The 17,153-nt window shown below is 36.2% G+C and overlaps 1 protein-coding gene across 2 annotated transcripts in view; it reads left to right on the top strand.

Moving 5' to 3' along the window:
• KLHL4 (kelch like family member 4) overlaps positions 1-13,104 on the top strand; it is a 137,301-nt gene extending 124,197 nt beyond the window's left edge. For both annotated transcript variants that reach the window (XM_012107510.5, XM_004022411.6), the window contains 2 exons: positions 10,281-10,452; positions 11,673-13,104. In XM_012107510.5, the coding sequence (XP_011962900.2) occupies positions 10,281-10,452; positions 11,673-11,732 (232 nt within the window). In that variant the 3' untranslated portion in view covers positions 11,733-13,104. The remainder of the gene's footprint in view (positions 1-10,280; positions 10,453-11,672) is intronic.
• Positions 13,105-17,153: the final 4,049 nt, after the last annotated feature.

The raw sequence follows: 17,153 nt of genomic DNA, 5'->3' as shown, positions 1-17,153 counted from the left end.
ACAGTTGGGAGGCTGTAAATAATCACATGTGTAGCTGTAAGAGTCTGGATATACCTGCCAAGCAAGCTAGAATGCTAACAGAGGGAGTTTGATTTGAAATATTCCTCTCATGTCCAGGAGACTTATTAGCTATAGCCCTAAGCTGATTTTCTCCAGAGAAAATTGGTCAGGGTTAGCCCCCTGTTAATGTCAGAGGAATTGGTGAAAGTCATGAAACAGTAAAACAGACAGATTCTGGTTTGGGGGTAGATGCTCGAGAAAGCCTAGGGAGCCCCTTGAGTTCTGAAGCCTTGCTTAACTGTTCTCTTCCACATGACCCTGTCATGGATGGGACCTCCCATGGCGGCTCCCGGCAGCCTTACAAATAGTTGAGAAAAGAAAAAATGTGAAATAAAAGGAAAGATATACCCATTTGAATGGAGAGTTCCAAAGAATAACAAAGAGAGAGAAGAAAGACTGCCTCAGTGATCAGTGCAAAGAAATAGAGGAAAACAGTAGAATGGGAAAGACTAGAGAACTCTTCAAGAAAATTAGAGATACCAAGGGAACTTTTCATGCAAAGATGGGCACATCTGTTAGGTCCACCTAAACAGAAGCAAAAGATATTAAGAAGAAGTGGCAAGAATACACAGAGGAACTATATAAAAAAATCTTCATGACCCAGATAACCACAATGGTGTCATCACTCACCTAGAGCCAAACATACTGGAGTGCGAAGTCAAGTGGGCCTTAGGAAGCATCACTACGAACAAAGTTAGTGGAGGTGGTGGAATTCCAGTTGAGCTATTTCAAATCTTAAAAGATGATGCTGTGAAATTGCTACACTCAATACACCAGCAAATTTGGGAAACTCAGCAGTGGCCACAAGACTGGAAAAGATCACTGTTCATTCCAATCCCAAAGAAAGGCAATGCCAAAGAATGTTCAAACTACTGCACAATTGCACTCATCTCACGTGTGAGTAAAGTAATGCTCAAAATTTGCCAAGCCACCCTTCAATAGTACATGAACCATGAACTTCCAGGTGTTCAAGCTTGTTTTAGAAAAGGCAGAGGAACCAGAGATCAAATTGCCAACATTTACTGGATCATCAAGAGAGTTTCAGAAAAAACATCTACTTCTGCTTTAACGACTATGCCAGAGCCTTTGACTGTGTGGATCACAACAAACTCTGGAAAATTCTACAAGGGATGGGAATATAAGACTACCTGACCTGCCTCTTGAGAAATCTGTATTCAGGTCAAGAAGTAACGATTAGAACTTGACATGTAACAATGGACGGGTTCCAAATCAGGAAAGGAGTACGTCAAGGTTGTATATTGTCACCATGCTTATTTAACTTATATGCAGAGTACATCATGAGAAATGCTGCGCTGGAGGAAGCACAAGCTGGAATCAAGATTGCATGGAGAAATATCAATAAACTCAGATATGCAGATGACACCACCCTTATGGCAGAAAGTGAAGAGAACTAAAGTGCCTCTTGATGAAAGTGAAAGAGGAGAGTGAAAAATTTAGCTTAAAGCTCAACATTCAGAAGGCTAAGATCATGGCATCTGGTCCCATCATTTCATTGCAAATAGATAGGGAAACAGTGGAAACAGTGACACACTTTATTTGGGGGGCTCCAAAATCACTGCAGATGGTGACTGCAGCCATGAAATTAAAAGACGCTTGCTCCTTGGAAGAAAAGTTAAGTCCAACCTAGACAGCATATTAAAAAGCAGAGACATTACTTTCCCAACAAAAGTCTGTCCAGTCAAAGCTATGGTTTTCCCAGTAGCCATGTGTGGATGTGAGAATTGGATTATAAAGAAAGCTGAGAGTCAAGGAGTTGATGCTCTTGAACTGTGGTGTTGGGGAAGACTCTTGAGAGTCCCTTGGAATGCAAGGAGATCCAACAGTCAATCCTAAAGGAAATCAGTTGGAAGGGTTGATGCTCATGGTGAGACTCCAATACTTTGGACACTGACGTGAAGAACTGACTCATTGGACAAGACCCTGATGCTGGGAAAGATTGAAAGTGGGAAGAAAAGGGGACAACAGAGGATGTGATGGTTGGATGACATCACTGACTCAATGAACATGAGTTTGAATAATCTCCAGCAGTTGGTGATGGACAGGAAGCCTGGTGTTCTTGGGTTTCCACAGTGTACCCCATGACTGATTGACTGAACGGAGTTGGAAATAAAGTAACTGACAAATGATTAATCTCCAAAATATGCAAGCACCTCATGCAGCTGAATATCATAAAAACAGAAAACCCAATCAAAAATTGGGCAGAAAACCTAAACAGGCATTTCTCCAAAGAAGACCTTCAACTGGATAACAAATACATGAAAAAAGTGCTCAAAATTGCTTATTATTAGAGAAATGCAAAACAGAACTATGATGTATCGTTTCACACTGGTCAGAATGGCCATCAGCAAAAATCTACCAACAATACATTCTGGAGAGAATGTGGAGAAAAGGGAATCCACTTGCACTGTTGTCGGGAATGCAAATTGATACTGCCTCTACAGAGAAATGTATGGATATTTCTCTTAAAAAAACAGGAGTAAAACTACCATATGACCCAGAAAATCCTACTACTGGGCATATACCCTGAGGAAACCATAATTGAAAAGACACATGTACCCCCACTGTTCCTTGTAGCACTATTTACAATAGCCAGGACATGGAAGCAACCTAGATGCCCATCAACAGATGAACGAATAAAGACAATGTGGTACATATATACTATGCCATATTACCCAAACATAAAAAGGAATGAATTTGAGTAAATTCTAGTCAGATAGATGAACCTAGATCTGTTATATGAGTGAAGTAAGTTCGAAAGAAAAAACAAGTATAATATATTAATACATATATATATAGAATCTAGAAAAATGTTACTGATGAAACTATTTGCAAGGCAGGAATAGAGACTCAGAGAACACATTTATGGACACAGTGGTATAAGGAGAGGGTGGAGTGAATTGAGAGAATAGCACTGAAATATATATATATATATTCAGTTCAGTTCAGTCACTCAAAAGTGTCTGACTCCTTGTGACCCCATGAACTGCAGCATGCCAGGCCTCCCTGACCATCATCAACTCCCGGAACCTACCCAAACTCATGTCCGTTGAGTCAGTGATGCCATCCAACCATCTCATCATCTGTCGTCCCCCTCTCCTCCTACCCTTAATCTTTCCCAGCATCAGGGTCTTTTCAAATGAGTCAGTTCTTCACATCAGGTGGCCAAAGTATTGGAGTTTCAGCTTCAACATCAGTCTTTCCAATGAACACCCAGAACTGATCCTGCTTGAATCTCAAGAGTCTTCTCCAACACCACAGTTCGAAAGCATCAATTCTTCGGCGCTAAGCTTTCTTTAGACTCCAACTGTCACATCCATACATGACTACTGGAAAAATCATAGCCTTGACTAAACACACATTAGTTGGCAAAGTAATGTCTCTGCTTTTCAATATGCTGTCTAGGTTGGTCATAACTTTCCTTGCAAGGAGTAAGCATCTTTTAATTTCATGGCTACAATCACCATCTGCAGTGATTTTGGAGCCAAAAATAAATAAATAAAGTAAGCCACTGTTTCCACTGCTTCCCTATCTATTTGTCATGAAGTGGTGGGACCAGTTGCTGTGATATTAGTTTCTGAATGTTGAGCTTTAAACCAACTTTTTCACTCTCACTTTCATCAAGAGGCGCTTTTAGTTCGCTTCACTTTCTGACATCAGGGTGGTGTCATCTGCATATCTGAGCTTATTGATATTTCTCCCGGCAATCTTGATTCCAGCTTGTGCTTCTTCCAGCCCAGCGTTTCTCATGATGTACTCTGCATATAAGTTAAATAAGCAGGGTGACAATATGCAGCCTTGACGGACTCCTTTTCCTATTTGGAACCAGTCTGTTGTTCCATGTCCAGTTCTAACTGTTGCTTCCTGACATGCATACACGTTTCTCAAGAAGCAGGTTAGGTGGTCTGGTATTCCCATCTCTTTCAGAATTTTCCACAGTTTATTGTGATCCACACAGTCAAAGGATTTGGCATAGTCAATAAAGCAGAAATAGATGTTTTTCTGAAACTCTCTTGCTGTTTCAATGATCCAGCAGATGTTGGAAATTTGATATCTGATTCCTCTGCCTTTTCTAAAACAAGCTTGAACATCTGCAAGGGCACAGTTCACATATTATTGAAGCCTGGCTTGGAGAATTTTGAGGATTACTTTACTAGTGTGTGAGATGAGTGCAATTGTGCAGTAGTGTGAACATTCCTTGGCATTTCCTTTCTTAGGGATTGGAATGAAAACTGACCTTTTTCAGTCCTGTGGCCACTGCTGAGTTTTCCAAATTTGCTGGCATATTGAGTGCAGCACTTTCACAGCATCATCTTTCAGGATTTGAATTAGCTCAACTGGAGCTCCATCGCTTCCACTAGCTTTGTTCATAGTGATGCTTCCTAAGGCTTAGCTGACTTCACATTCCAGGATGTTTGACTCTAGGTCAGGGATCTCACCATCGTGTTTAACTGGGTCTTGAAGATCTTTTTTGTACAGTTCCTCTATGTATTGTTGCCACCTCTTTTTAATATCTTATGCTTCTGTCAGGTCCATAATATTTTTGTCCCTTATTGAGCCCATCTTTGCATGAAAATTTCCCTTGGTATCTCTAATTTTCTTGAAGAGATCTCTAGTCTTTCTCATTCTATTGTTTTCCCCTATTTCTTTACATTGATCACTGAGGAAGGCTTTCTTATCTCTCCTTGCTATTTTCTGAAACTCTGCATTCAAATGATTATATCTTTCCTTTCTTCTTTGTTTTTGGCTTCTTTTCTTTTCACAGCTGTTTGTAAGGCCTCCTCAGAGAGCCATTTTGCTTTTTTGCATTTCATTTCCTCGGGGATGGTCTTGATCCCTGTCTGCTGTACCATGTCACGAACCTCTGTCCATAGTTCATCAGGCACTTTGTCTATCAGATCTAGTCCCTTAAATCTATTTCTCTCTTCCACTATATAATCATAAGGGATTTTATTTAGGTCATACCTGAATTGTCTAGTGGCTTTCTTCAATTTAAGTCTGAATTTGGCAATAAGGATATCATCATCTGAGCCAGTCTGCTCCCAGTCTTGTTTTTGCTGACTGTATAGAGCTTCTCCATCTTTGGCTGCAAAGAATATGATCAATCTGATTTTGGTGTTGGCCATCTGGTGATGTCCATGTGTAGAGTCTTCTCTTGTGTTATTGGAAGAAGGTCTTTGTTATAACGAGTGTGTTCTCTGGCAAAACTCTATTAGTCTTTGTCCGCTTCATTCCATATTCCAAGGCCAAATTTGCCTGTTTCTCCATGTGTTTCTTAAATTCCTACTTTTGCGTTCCAGTACCCTATAATGAAAAAAAAAACATCTTTTTGGGGTGTTAATTCTGAAAGGTCTTGCAGATCTTCATAGAACCATTCAACTTCAGCTTCTTCAGTGTTACTGGTTGGGGCATAGACTCGGATTACCATGATATTGAATGGTTTGCCTTGGAACAGAGATCATTCTTCATTTTTGAGATTACTGTGTAAAATAGATAGCTAATAGGAAGTGCAATGGCACCCAACTCCAGTACTCTTGCCTGGAAAATCCCATGGATGGAGGAGCCTGGTAGGCTGCAGTCCATGGGGTTGCTGAGGTTCAGACTCAACCGAGAGACTTCACTTTCACTTTCCACTTTCATGCATTGGAGAAGGAAATGGCAACCCACTCCAGTGTTCTTGCCTGGAGAATCCCAGGGACAGGGGAGCCTGGTAGGCTGCCATCTATCAGGTCTCACAGAGTCGGACAGGACTGAAGAGACTTAGCGTAGCATACAACACAGGAGGAGCTCAGCATGGTGCTTTGTGACAACTTAGAAGATTGGAGTGGGGTGGGAGGTCAAGGGAGATTCAAGATGGAGGGGACATGTGGCTGATTCATTTTGATGTATGGCAGAAGTCAAGTCAGTATTGTAAAGCAATTTTCCTTCAATTAAAAACAAATAAATTTAAAAAAATAAAAATTTTAGTAAAGGTAAATTTACCTAAGTGTAGCTTTCATTTTAAGGAAGAGTATCTAGGCATTGAATTCTATCCTTACAGTTGTAAAACTATGTATTTTTCTGTATCTAAGAATAAATATAGCTTCCTCTTTATATGACAGTTGATAATATGAAAAACTGTATCACCTCCTATATGATGAACAGACAGTGTCAGTAATTATTATATTTGGGAAAACTTGATTTAATCAAATGTACAAAGAAACCCATGTAAAAGTAATTATTCTTTCTCAAATTTCATTAATACTTAAGTTATATTGGAGTAGTAAATTCACAAGGAGAGGTCAAAGAGTGATACTGATATAATAAATTCATATTGTTCTTTACAATGGTATTAAAAGTTGTCTAGAAGGGTTTTATACAAAATAAGCAATATTATTCAAAATTATATCTAGTAAAGAGAGATGTTATGGGGAGGGAGGTGGGAGGGGGGTTCATGTTTGGGAACGCATGTACACCCGTAGTGGATCCATGTCAATGTATGGCAAAACAAATAAAGTATTGTAAAGTAAAATAAAGTAAAAATAAAAATTAAAAAAAATAATAATTCAAAAGAAAAAAAAGTAATGAAGGTTTGTCACTATGAAAATCAAACCTGACTTCACAAAAATTTCATCTAAAATGAAAGTTAAATCATATATAGAAACAAGTAATACTCCCAGCTCTTATAATAGCCACTTTCTTTTAATAAATTCAAATTAGTAAGAGATTTTCTTTCTGGAATACTAAAGTCTTATGTTTTTGTCTATTTCAGTGTTGGAAGCTTTTTGTTTTATCTTAGTGGTTTAGCTTGTGTTGCATTTACTTGGTTTCTTATATCTAAATGTATTGGATTATGAAGTTAGCTTTAGTCTATAAAGCATACATTTCATAAGGAAAAAAATCTAGAATACATAAAAAAGTTTAATTAAATCACCTTCCTCTGTTTCATTATTATGCCCGCATTTTCCTGGCTTTACTTAGAGTGCCTGCAATTGTGTAATTCTCTGTTGAGACCTGAAAAAGAGAGTAATTTGTCTGCATTCTAGCACTATGAAATTAGCCTTACAATAATATGAGGTGTCTAAACCAATTTCAATAGGCATTTACACATACAACTAGGAAAATATAAACTCACGGGAGGAAGCTGGATATACAGTTCATAATTCAGGCTACAAAATTAAATAGTTATCAACATATCATAATAACTAATTTTTATTTATTGATATAATTATATTTCCAAATATACCACTTTTAATTTAATTTTAATAGGAAAAAAGCACTTCATGCATATCAAAAATTGTATAGTATACTAGTTAAAAGCACTAGATTTGGAGTCAGAAAGATCTGGGTGCAAATCCCAGATCTGTTATTTGCAAGTTATGGGACTTTGACCCAGTTACTTTACACCTCTAAACAGTTTCCTCGTGTGAAAAGTGGGAATAATCAACCTCATAGGGTACAGAATAATAAGTGTGTTGCCTGGCACATATTAAGTACTTAATGGAAGCTAGTTGCTGGTATTATTTTGTTTGTATTATTTTATAATTAGTATTATTATTACTATCATTATCCCCTTATTGGCATTTTCTTTGAAAAGATATTGAAGAAATAATTAGTGTTAAAGTATAATGTTTGAAAAGTCATGCCTTTGAGTAACATGTCAAATGTTTTGTGTAATTCATTAATTAATGTGGTAACTCATAAGGTATTCAAATTATTTCAAAATATCTTTGAAGAAAATACATAAAAACAGTTAGGAAAATGGTGAAAAATACTGTAAAAATTGTTCATAGATGCAAGAGTAGTTAGTATCCTATAGAGAATAAAACAGTATTTGGGAGGGTCATCATTTGGGGTTAGAAATTAATTCTATCTCTATCAAGCAAAATTTATTTTATTGTTATGTATAGGAATCACAAGAAAATTCAGTTTTCTACAACTTAATTTCTACACTTACAGAGTTGTAAAATAGTCTTGTCAGTAGAAAGTCAAAGATGCACACTCTATGGAATTAGATAATTCTCATTTCCATGTCCTAGACAATATTCTTGAAACTCTTTTTCTACTCAAACATCAACAGCTTACTGTAGGAGATTCATTCAGTTAATTAAGATAATCATTTAAATTAAAGTTTTCTAAAACCATCACATCAACTTATGATGGCTGGGTCAGGGATTACCATTTCTGTAGCGTTGATGAGAAAACTGTTGCAAAGAAGTCAAGCAAATTACCTGTAACTACACCAAGTGGAGGAATAAGTCTATGACCAATTCTCCTTACTTATGTCTGCACTTATTTCCACTAGAATATATATACTTATAACCAAAGTAAGGAGAAACCAAAAAGCAAAAGAGAAACACAACAGGAGAAACAGGTGCTGTTTAATTTGAAGGTGATGTAGTGGTTAACTTTTTCTTTAATAATTGCTCCTGTGTGTCCTTACAGATAATAACCAAGGTGACAATTTTCTTTCTTCAAAAGATTCTACATTCTTCAAACCTCTCTTATTAATCAAGCAGTGTCCAGATATTATTAACATTAACCAGATTGTTGAACATTTATTATCATGTATATGCAGAAAAATCTTGGGCTCTGGATGCCCATCTATAAAAGAATCCTGTGAGCCCTGGTTCACCAGTCATACATGTGTGTAGTTGTATGAGTGTACTCTGTTAGATGAATGCAGCATCAACTAATAATAGCAATTGTGTTGAAGATTCAGCTTAGCTAAAACACATAGCTGTGGATCTTTAGGTTGCGGGTTTCACTATAACATCATAATTTAAGGTGAAATCCTTCATGACACTCAACAATATGTGGTGGATATTGAGGATATCTTAATTATTGTTGATTTCAGATATTATTGAAAATATTACTGGATGTGAAGACCAAGTTCAAGTGAAAGCTGGGGTTATATGATTTAGATTATGATTAAACAAGGAAAAACAGAAATCAGATGAGTAATACAAATATAAGGAAATTAACAGATGGTAATAAATGAAAATATCTTTTGTAAAATAAATGTTTTCACTGGAATTTACAAATAGGCCAGTATAAGATCAGAGAAAATTTATACATATAACTGTATAAGTTATTTTGTTCACTGTGTTTTAAAACTATTTAAACCTTTTTTCTATAATAGAGAAACTTTTTAAAATTCAGTTTAATTTGTTTATTTAATTTTGGCTGTTTTGGATCTTCTTTGTTGAACACGAGCTTTCCCTAGTTGTGGAGATGGGGAGCTGCTCTTCATTGTGGTGTGCTGGCTTCTCGTTGCAATGGTTTCTCTTGTCTGGGAGCACAGGCTCCAGGCTTGAGGGCTTCAGTAGTTGCAGCATGTGAATTTCAGTAGTTGTGGCTCCTGGGCCCTAGAGCTCAAGCGCCTTAGTTGTGACCCATGAGCTTGATTGCCCCATGGCATGTGAACTCTGCCCAGACTTGGAGATCAAACCTGTGTCCCCCACACTGGCAGGTGGATTCTTAACCACTAGGACCATGAGGGAAGTTCTTCTAGATTTTATTATTATGTATTGGGTTCAAATTTTAGGAAATAATTCCTGGAGAAGATTTTAATTAATACAGATTACTGAGTGTTCTGTCATTTTGCTTACAAAATATATTTGGGGGTGAGGAATCAATTTCAAATTAAAATGTAAATAAAAATCCCAGGGTCCTGTGAAGATGAATAAGAACTTTCATAGAATAAAGAATAAGAATAAGAAAAATAATAAGACTGTGGTCACTGTAACTACAAAGAGTATTAAAACCATGGTAACCATAGTTTATATAACAAAAAGGCAATTATATTCTGATTAACTTAAATGTGAGCTCTCATAAACAAGATCAAGCATCACATGTATAGCTTTGATAAAGAATAAGACAAAAATGTGTTCCAACCATCATACTAAATGGCAAAGAGGGCATTTTTCACTTAACGTTGAGATGCCAATGTGTGAAATTTCCTCAGAAAATCTGAGAACTGATCAAAGAAATGCATGGCATTTTTTAAAGGAAATTCACTTTCACTATACTTTGAGTGTCCTCTGGTGGCTAAAGAGAATTCTGTCATAGCCTTAATATTTATTACTCTGATTACATTTGCTGTTTATAAGGCATTTTTAAATTTCTTTTTAATAGATAAGTATATATTTTATTAATGTATATTATTTTTAATTTTCACACTGTATAACTTTCTTTTCAATTGTCTGCCTGAACTTCTTAAGGTATGATCCAAAAAATGATTCATGGTCAACTGTGGCACCTCTGAGTGTTCCTCGAGATGCTGTTGCTGTATGTCCCCTTGGAGACAGACTCTATGTGGTTGGAGGATATGATGGACATACCTATTTGAACACTGTTGAATCATATGATGCACAGAAAGATGAATGGAGAGAGGTACTCTCAATTTAAGTATCCAAATTTATATATTTCAAGTTTCAATTCAAAAATTAAAATATATATTTGGAATTTATCCCATTCTCTTCCACTCTAGGGCTGAATCAAATTCTTTTAGTGAAATTTATTGCATGTGCTTTATTTAGCTATAGAGAATTATTAACTGAGCTGTTTGATCATTAGTAGAATCCATCAGTATTTATATAAAGTGAGGACAAGACATTTTCTAAGCTTCATGGACTCATTCCTTTCATAGAAAAGTGAATCAGATTCAATAATCCAAGAGCTTTACTCTCTAAACAACTTTTTATATGTGTATTTTGACTTGAGAAGCAAGGACTAATATCTTTATCTACAAATGTCTGTCCCTTCTTATTGACTGGTGCCCAGGAGAAAAATCTTTCAGTCTCCTCCTTATAGAGATTCTACAAATTGCAACACTCTTAACTACTAATTAGTCATTCAGGGATTTGGTGCACAGTAAAAGACTGGAATTGAACCCTCTAAAGAGTTCTGGGTATCAACAGAAGAAATTCTAAGGAAAATATTAATATAAGAAGGGGCACAGAAAGAACGTGGGTTTCTATCTCTTTACTCCAACAATATGATTCATTATGACCCTCAGAAATACTCAAGTTCTGCCATATAGTTAGCTCTTAAATTTATAATGGTTAGGACCAGCTTAGAAATGGAAAGAAATATTTAGCAAACAGGGATGTTGGTCAAATATGATAAAAAATGTTTTTCTAACCTTGTATAAATTACTTTTCAGAAAATTATAGACAAGTAGTTAAGAGATGTAGATTCTATTCCAGGTATTTCACTGTTTCATTGTGTGACCTTGCAAAGGGTGAAAGAGAACAACTAGATAAACAGATTATAACTACTATATCCCTAATTATTTTCATTCATTTTCTTGCTTACCCCTAACAAAAACATTGAAGGATGAGTATTATTAGTTTCAATTTTTTAAGTGAGAAAATTAAAAGAGAGGTGAAACTTAACCAAGATCACCTGTCCTTCAAACTCAGATCTACTGCATTTTAAAGACTATGCTGTCTCCACATTGAAATGTTATCTGGGCTGCATTCTCCATTATCCTTATACAAGATGAAGGCTGGGTCAGAACAGCTGAGGATTTTTTCAGCTCCAATATATTATGCCAAAGATAGAGTTCATTCAAACAGCATTGCTTTCTTTATTTTTGTTTTCTGCATTAGGAAGTTCCTGTTAACATTGGAAGAGCTGGTACATGTGTTGTGGTGGTGAAGCTACCATAAACTATCAAAGGGGAGGAAACCAAATAATTTCAAGAAATGGAGTAGGAAGAGAAGAGGAAGAAGAAAAGTCCTTTCCTTCTATTAGTAATCAAACATGAAATTTCTTGTGTCATTTTAATGTATAGTTATAAATGCTCTCATTTGTGAAGCCAAAGTAAATTTTTGAACATAAATTACATATGGGCGTTTAGTGTATATGTTGTTGCAGTTAACATAAATGAAAAGCCAGTAGTCTAGGTTTAGCCTTGTTATTTTAAAATGTTAAAAATGCTTCAGGGAAATTGATAGTGACCAAAGTACTGAAGTTTATAAAAGTATGGGTAATTTTAAGTTAGGAGTCTGATAAGTTAAAAATATTTTCTATTAAAAAAAATAAGCACCCTATATCATTTGGAACATAACTAATATAAAAGATCTAAAGCTTAAATTATAACATTTGATTTACAGTAAGACATCATCCTCATATTCAAACAGTATCCCAAATAGCTAAATAGTACCTCACATTTACCAAGAGGTAGAAAATCGGTTGAAAAAAAGCTCAGACATAATTTGTTATGCTGTTCACAGTATGTTAAAATTTTCACAGACATTCTTTTTACAGTATTATCTTTCAAAGCACACATAAAGATTTGGTAATTCCTTAACATGTTGTCTTGTTAGATTTGTTACCAGCAAAATATTATTGTAATTAAACAAATACAATCTATACAATATAGTGGTGACTATCTATCATATTGATGCAAACTTTGACCTTAGCTTTTGAGTGTCAGGACCTCACTTATATAGACATTAATATTATCCTTAAATATTTCTACAAACTCTTGTAACACCTGTCATTGTAAACAAGTTTTCAAAATCAAAGAAATTCTGAAACAGTAGTAAAATTGAGATATTCTGCAATATTAACACATGGAAACACCAAAATATTCAACATCCGTGGTTAATTTTATATCCTTTATGTACCAGTACATGCTTTTATGTTAATTTTGTATTTATCCAGTAAAGAATGTTAAGGATATATGTACTCAAAAAGTCTTTGAAGTAAAAAACAACAAAAAACCTAACTGGGTAGTATTTTACTTTTAAATTCTTACTTCCATGTTCAATTATAAAAAATATTTAAGAAACTGTTTAAAAAAAAAACCTTCTTTATGACAGTAACTTTTCAAGTAAATTACTATTTTAGAATTTCTGCAATATGTTCTTTTAAATGGACTTTGTATTGTAGTATGTGAAACCAACAAATAAAATCCAGAGATGCTTATAAAATGTACTACCTTTTAAGTTTCACAAAAGAGCAACATAAACGTATGAAGATATTTGTGCTTTGACAAACTGAATTTAAATAAAATCTATTTCCTCTGGTTATAAAGAGTGTGGCTTTAAATTATGTCAAATGCACTTTTAATTGGCCTTTTAATATTTAAAGTTCCAATAGCTAAAATGTTTAAATATGAAAAGAAAATTGTCCTGTTTTGTTTCTTATTTCTGCCATTCATTGTCTTTAATTCTAAATAAAGAGCTATAGACATCTTGAGTTCTAAGGGTAGAGATGGAAGCACAGAGATGCTATAAACACACACACACCACAGAGTTCCATTGGATTTTAAATTCATACCTTATCTAAGTCAATGCAGAGGTAGAGTTACTTTTATCTGCAGAGCAAAGTTTTACCTGTCAAGTTAAACTGGAATATGAGCCAGTGGGAAAAACAAAATCAGAGGACCTATCATAGCCAGTGGTGAATGCTCCACTTCTGGGACTATATTTAAAGGAAATGAAAACACTAACTTGAAAAGATATCTGCATCCTCATGTTCAGAGAAGCATTAATTACAATGACCAAGATATGGAAACAACCTAAGTGTCCATTGATGGATGAATGGATAAAGACACTGGGGTCTGTCTACCTACCTATCTATACAATGGAATATTATTTTGCCATAACGATGAGGAGATCCTGCCATTTCAATAACATGGATAAATCTAGAAAGAATTATGCTGAGTGAAATAAGTCAGAGAAAAACAAATATTACTTTATGATCTCACATGTGACGTCTAAGAAAAAAGAGACAAAAAAGCCAAACTCATAGAAAAACATATCAGACATGTGGTTACTAAAGGCAGAGGGTGGATGAAAGAGGAATTGGAGGAAGGTGGTCAAAAGGTACAATTTTCCAGTTAAGATGTGTTTGTGTGTTAGTTGCTCAGTTGTGTCTGACTCTGTGTCCCTGTGGAATGTAGCTTGCCAAGCTCCTCTGTCCATGGAATTCTCCAAGTAAGAATACTGGAGTGGGTACACATTCCCTTCTTCAGGGGATCTTCCCAACCCAGAGACTGAACTTGCATCTCCTGCATTGCAGGCGAATTCTTCATGAGCTACCAGGGAAGTCCCAGTTATAATATAAATAAGTACTAAGACTATAATGTACAATGCAATGATTATAGTTAACACTTTATTATGTAATACATAGGGAAAGTTTTTAAGAAGTTAAGTCCTGTGTTCTCACATAAGGAATTTTTTTTTCTTTTTCTTCTTTTCTCTTTATTATATTTATTTGAAATGATGGATGTTAGCTGAGCCTATTGCAATAATCATTTCACAATATATATAAATTAAGTCATCATGCAGTATGCCTTAAACTTATACAGTGATGTATTCATTATGTATCAATAAGAGTAGAAAAAATATTGTGCTTGGGCCTCTATGGCTTAGTTGGGCTGCTAAATCCGAGCAGATCTGAGCAGTCAGAATGGAGAGCTGCAGAGGCTTAGAGTACTAAAGTGCAAATTCACCTGCTTTAGTCAAATCTAATTGGAGAAGGGAGTCACAGGGGCAGCCTCTTGCTACCATGACATGATGGAAATAACCTATCAGTCTGGCTTAAGGTAACACAGATAAGAGAGGGAATTACTAATTTATAAACTGTTTCAAGAAGTGTAAGCGCTGATACATTTAGACATTATACTCCTATTGGAAAGAAAATATTTATTTTTATTTAATCACTATAAACTTACTCTCAGGTTACCACCACTTTGCAGCCCTCAGCCTATATTATGAAGACTCTCCAGACAGTTACTTTCTCATTATTTCTACGGGGAATGCATGAACTTCTAAATATCTTCTATACTGCACAGGAGCTGAAGGAGACTCTAGGGCACTAAACTCAGGTCCTCTCTCTGCCTAACTGTGTCATCCATCAACTTGATTCAGATTTGGTTGCTGGTACATTTTAATATGGAGGGAACACTGAAAAGAAGTCTCTCCTGTAGTCCCAAATGGAGTAGAGAAGTAAAACTCTAATTTTGGATTTTCTCTTAAACTCTCTAACAAGTTTCTCACCCCAAGATCTTATTTTGAGAAAAGACAAAAAGACTATAAAACATACATTTCTTCAGCTGTCATCTTTGTCTTACCACAGGTACCTGAAGTAAGTTAACTGAAGAAGAGGGACAGATTTTTTAGTTACTTTTGCATTCCTGTTATAATACTAATCTGCTCCCTTTACAGACACACACATATACACATTGCATATACAAACAATGGGAGAAATGAATATATCCAGCAAAATACTAGAATCTCATACATGATACATGTTAAAAGGTAAAACACATTAATAACCTTCAAAAATAATACTTCAGTGTCACAAATATTTATTAAGGATCTACTGTGTCTTAGGCCCTAGTAATATGCATATAAATTATGACTAAGTCTATGAAATCTACCAAATACAGGTCCATATAATTTATATTATATTCTTTTTTTTCTTTTTTTTTCTTTTTTTTTTTTAATTTTAAAATCTTTAATTCTTACATGCATTCCCAAACATGAACCCCCCTCCCACCTCCCTCCCCATAACATCTTTCTGGGTCATCCCCATGCACCAGCCCCAAGCATGCTGCATCCTGCGTCAGACATAGACTGGCGATTCAATTCACATGATAGTATACATGTTAGAATGTCATTCTCCCAAATCATCCCACCCTCTCCCTCTCCCTCTGAGTCCAAAAGTCCGTTATACACATCTGTGTCTCTTTCCCTGTCTTGCATACAGGGTCGTCATTGCCGTCTTCCTAAATTCCATATATATGTGTTAGTATACTGTATTGGTGTTTTTCTTTCTGGCTTACTTCACTCTGTATAATCGGCTCCAGTTTCTAAGTAATAAAGAATCAATCTGATTTCGGTGTTGACCATCTGGTGATGTCCATGTGTAGCGTCTTCTCTTGTGTTGTTGGAAGAGGGTGTTTGCTATGACCAGTGCATTTTCTTGGCAAAACTCTATTAGTCTTTGCCCTGCTTCATTCCACATTCCAAGGCCAAATTTGCCTGTTACTCCAGGTGTTTCTTGACCTCCTACTTTTGCACTCCAGTCCCCTATAATGAAAAGGACATCTTTTTTGGGTGTTAGTTCTAAAAGATCTTGTAGGTCTTCATAAAACCGTTCAACTTCAGTTTCTTCAGCGTTATTGGTTGGGGTATAGACTTGGATAACTGTGATATTGAATGGTTTGCCTTGGAGATGAACAGAGATCATTCTGTCGTTTTTGAGATTGCATCCAAGTACTGCATTTCGAACTCTTTTGTTAACCATGATGGCTACTCCATTTCTTCTGAAGGATTCCTGCCTGCAGTAGTAGATGTAATGGTCATCTGAGTTAAATTCACCCATTCGAGTTCATTTTAGTTCGCTGATTCCTAGAATGTTGACGTTCACCCTTGCCATCACTTGTTTGACCACTTCCAATTTGCCTTGATTCATGGACCTGACATTCCAGGTTCCTATGCAATATTGCTGTTTATAGCATTGGATCTTGCTTCTATCACCAGTCATATCCACAACTGGGTATTGTTTTTGCTTTGGCTCCATCCCTTCATTCTTTCTGGAGTTATTTCTCCACTGATCTCCAGTAGCATATTGGGCACCTAATGACCTGGGGAGTTGCTCTTTCAGTATCCTATCATTTTGCCTTTTCCTACTGTTCATGGGGTTCTCAAGGCAAGAATACTGAAGTGGCTTGCCTTTCCCTTCTCCAGTGGACCACATTCTGTCAGGCCTCTCCACCATGACCCGCCCGTCTTGGGTTGCCCCATAGGCATGGCTTGGTTTCATTGAGTTAGACAAGGCTGTGGTCCTAGTGTGATTAGATTGACTAGTTTTCTGTGAGTATGGTTTCAGTGTGTCTGCCCTCTGATGTCCTTTTGCAACACTTACCATCTTACTTGGGTTTCTCTTACTTGGTGTGGCGTATCTCTTCACGGCTGCTCCAGCAAAGCACAGCCGCTGCTCCTTACCTTGGATGAGGGGTACCTCCTTACCGCCACCGTTCCTGACCTTCAACGTGGGATAGCTCCTCTAGGCCCTCCTGTGCTGCATAGCCACCACTCCTAAGGTTGCTCCTCTGGCCGCCAGCCCTGGCC

This window comes from Ovis aries, chromosome X (genome assembly GCF_016772045.2).
Source record: "Ovis aries strain OAR_USU_Benz2616 breed Rambouillet chromosome X, ARS-UI_Ramb_v3.0, whole genome shotgun sequence".
Classification (NCBI taxonomy): Eukaryota; Metazoa; Chordata; class Mammalia; order Artiodactyla; family Bovidae; genus Ovis; species Ovis aries.
The sequence above is the reverse complement of the archived record's forward strand: the minus strand, read 5'-3'. Positions and strand labels throughout refer to the sequence as shown.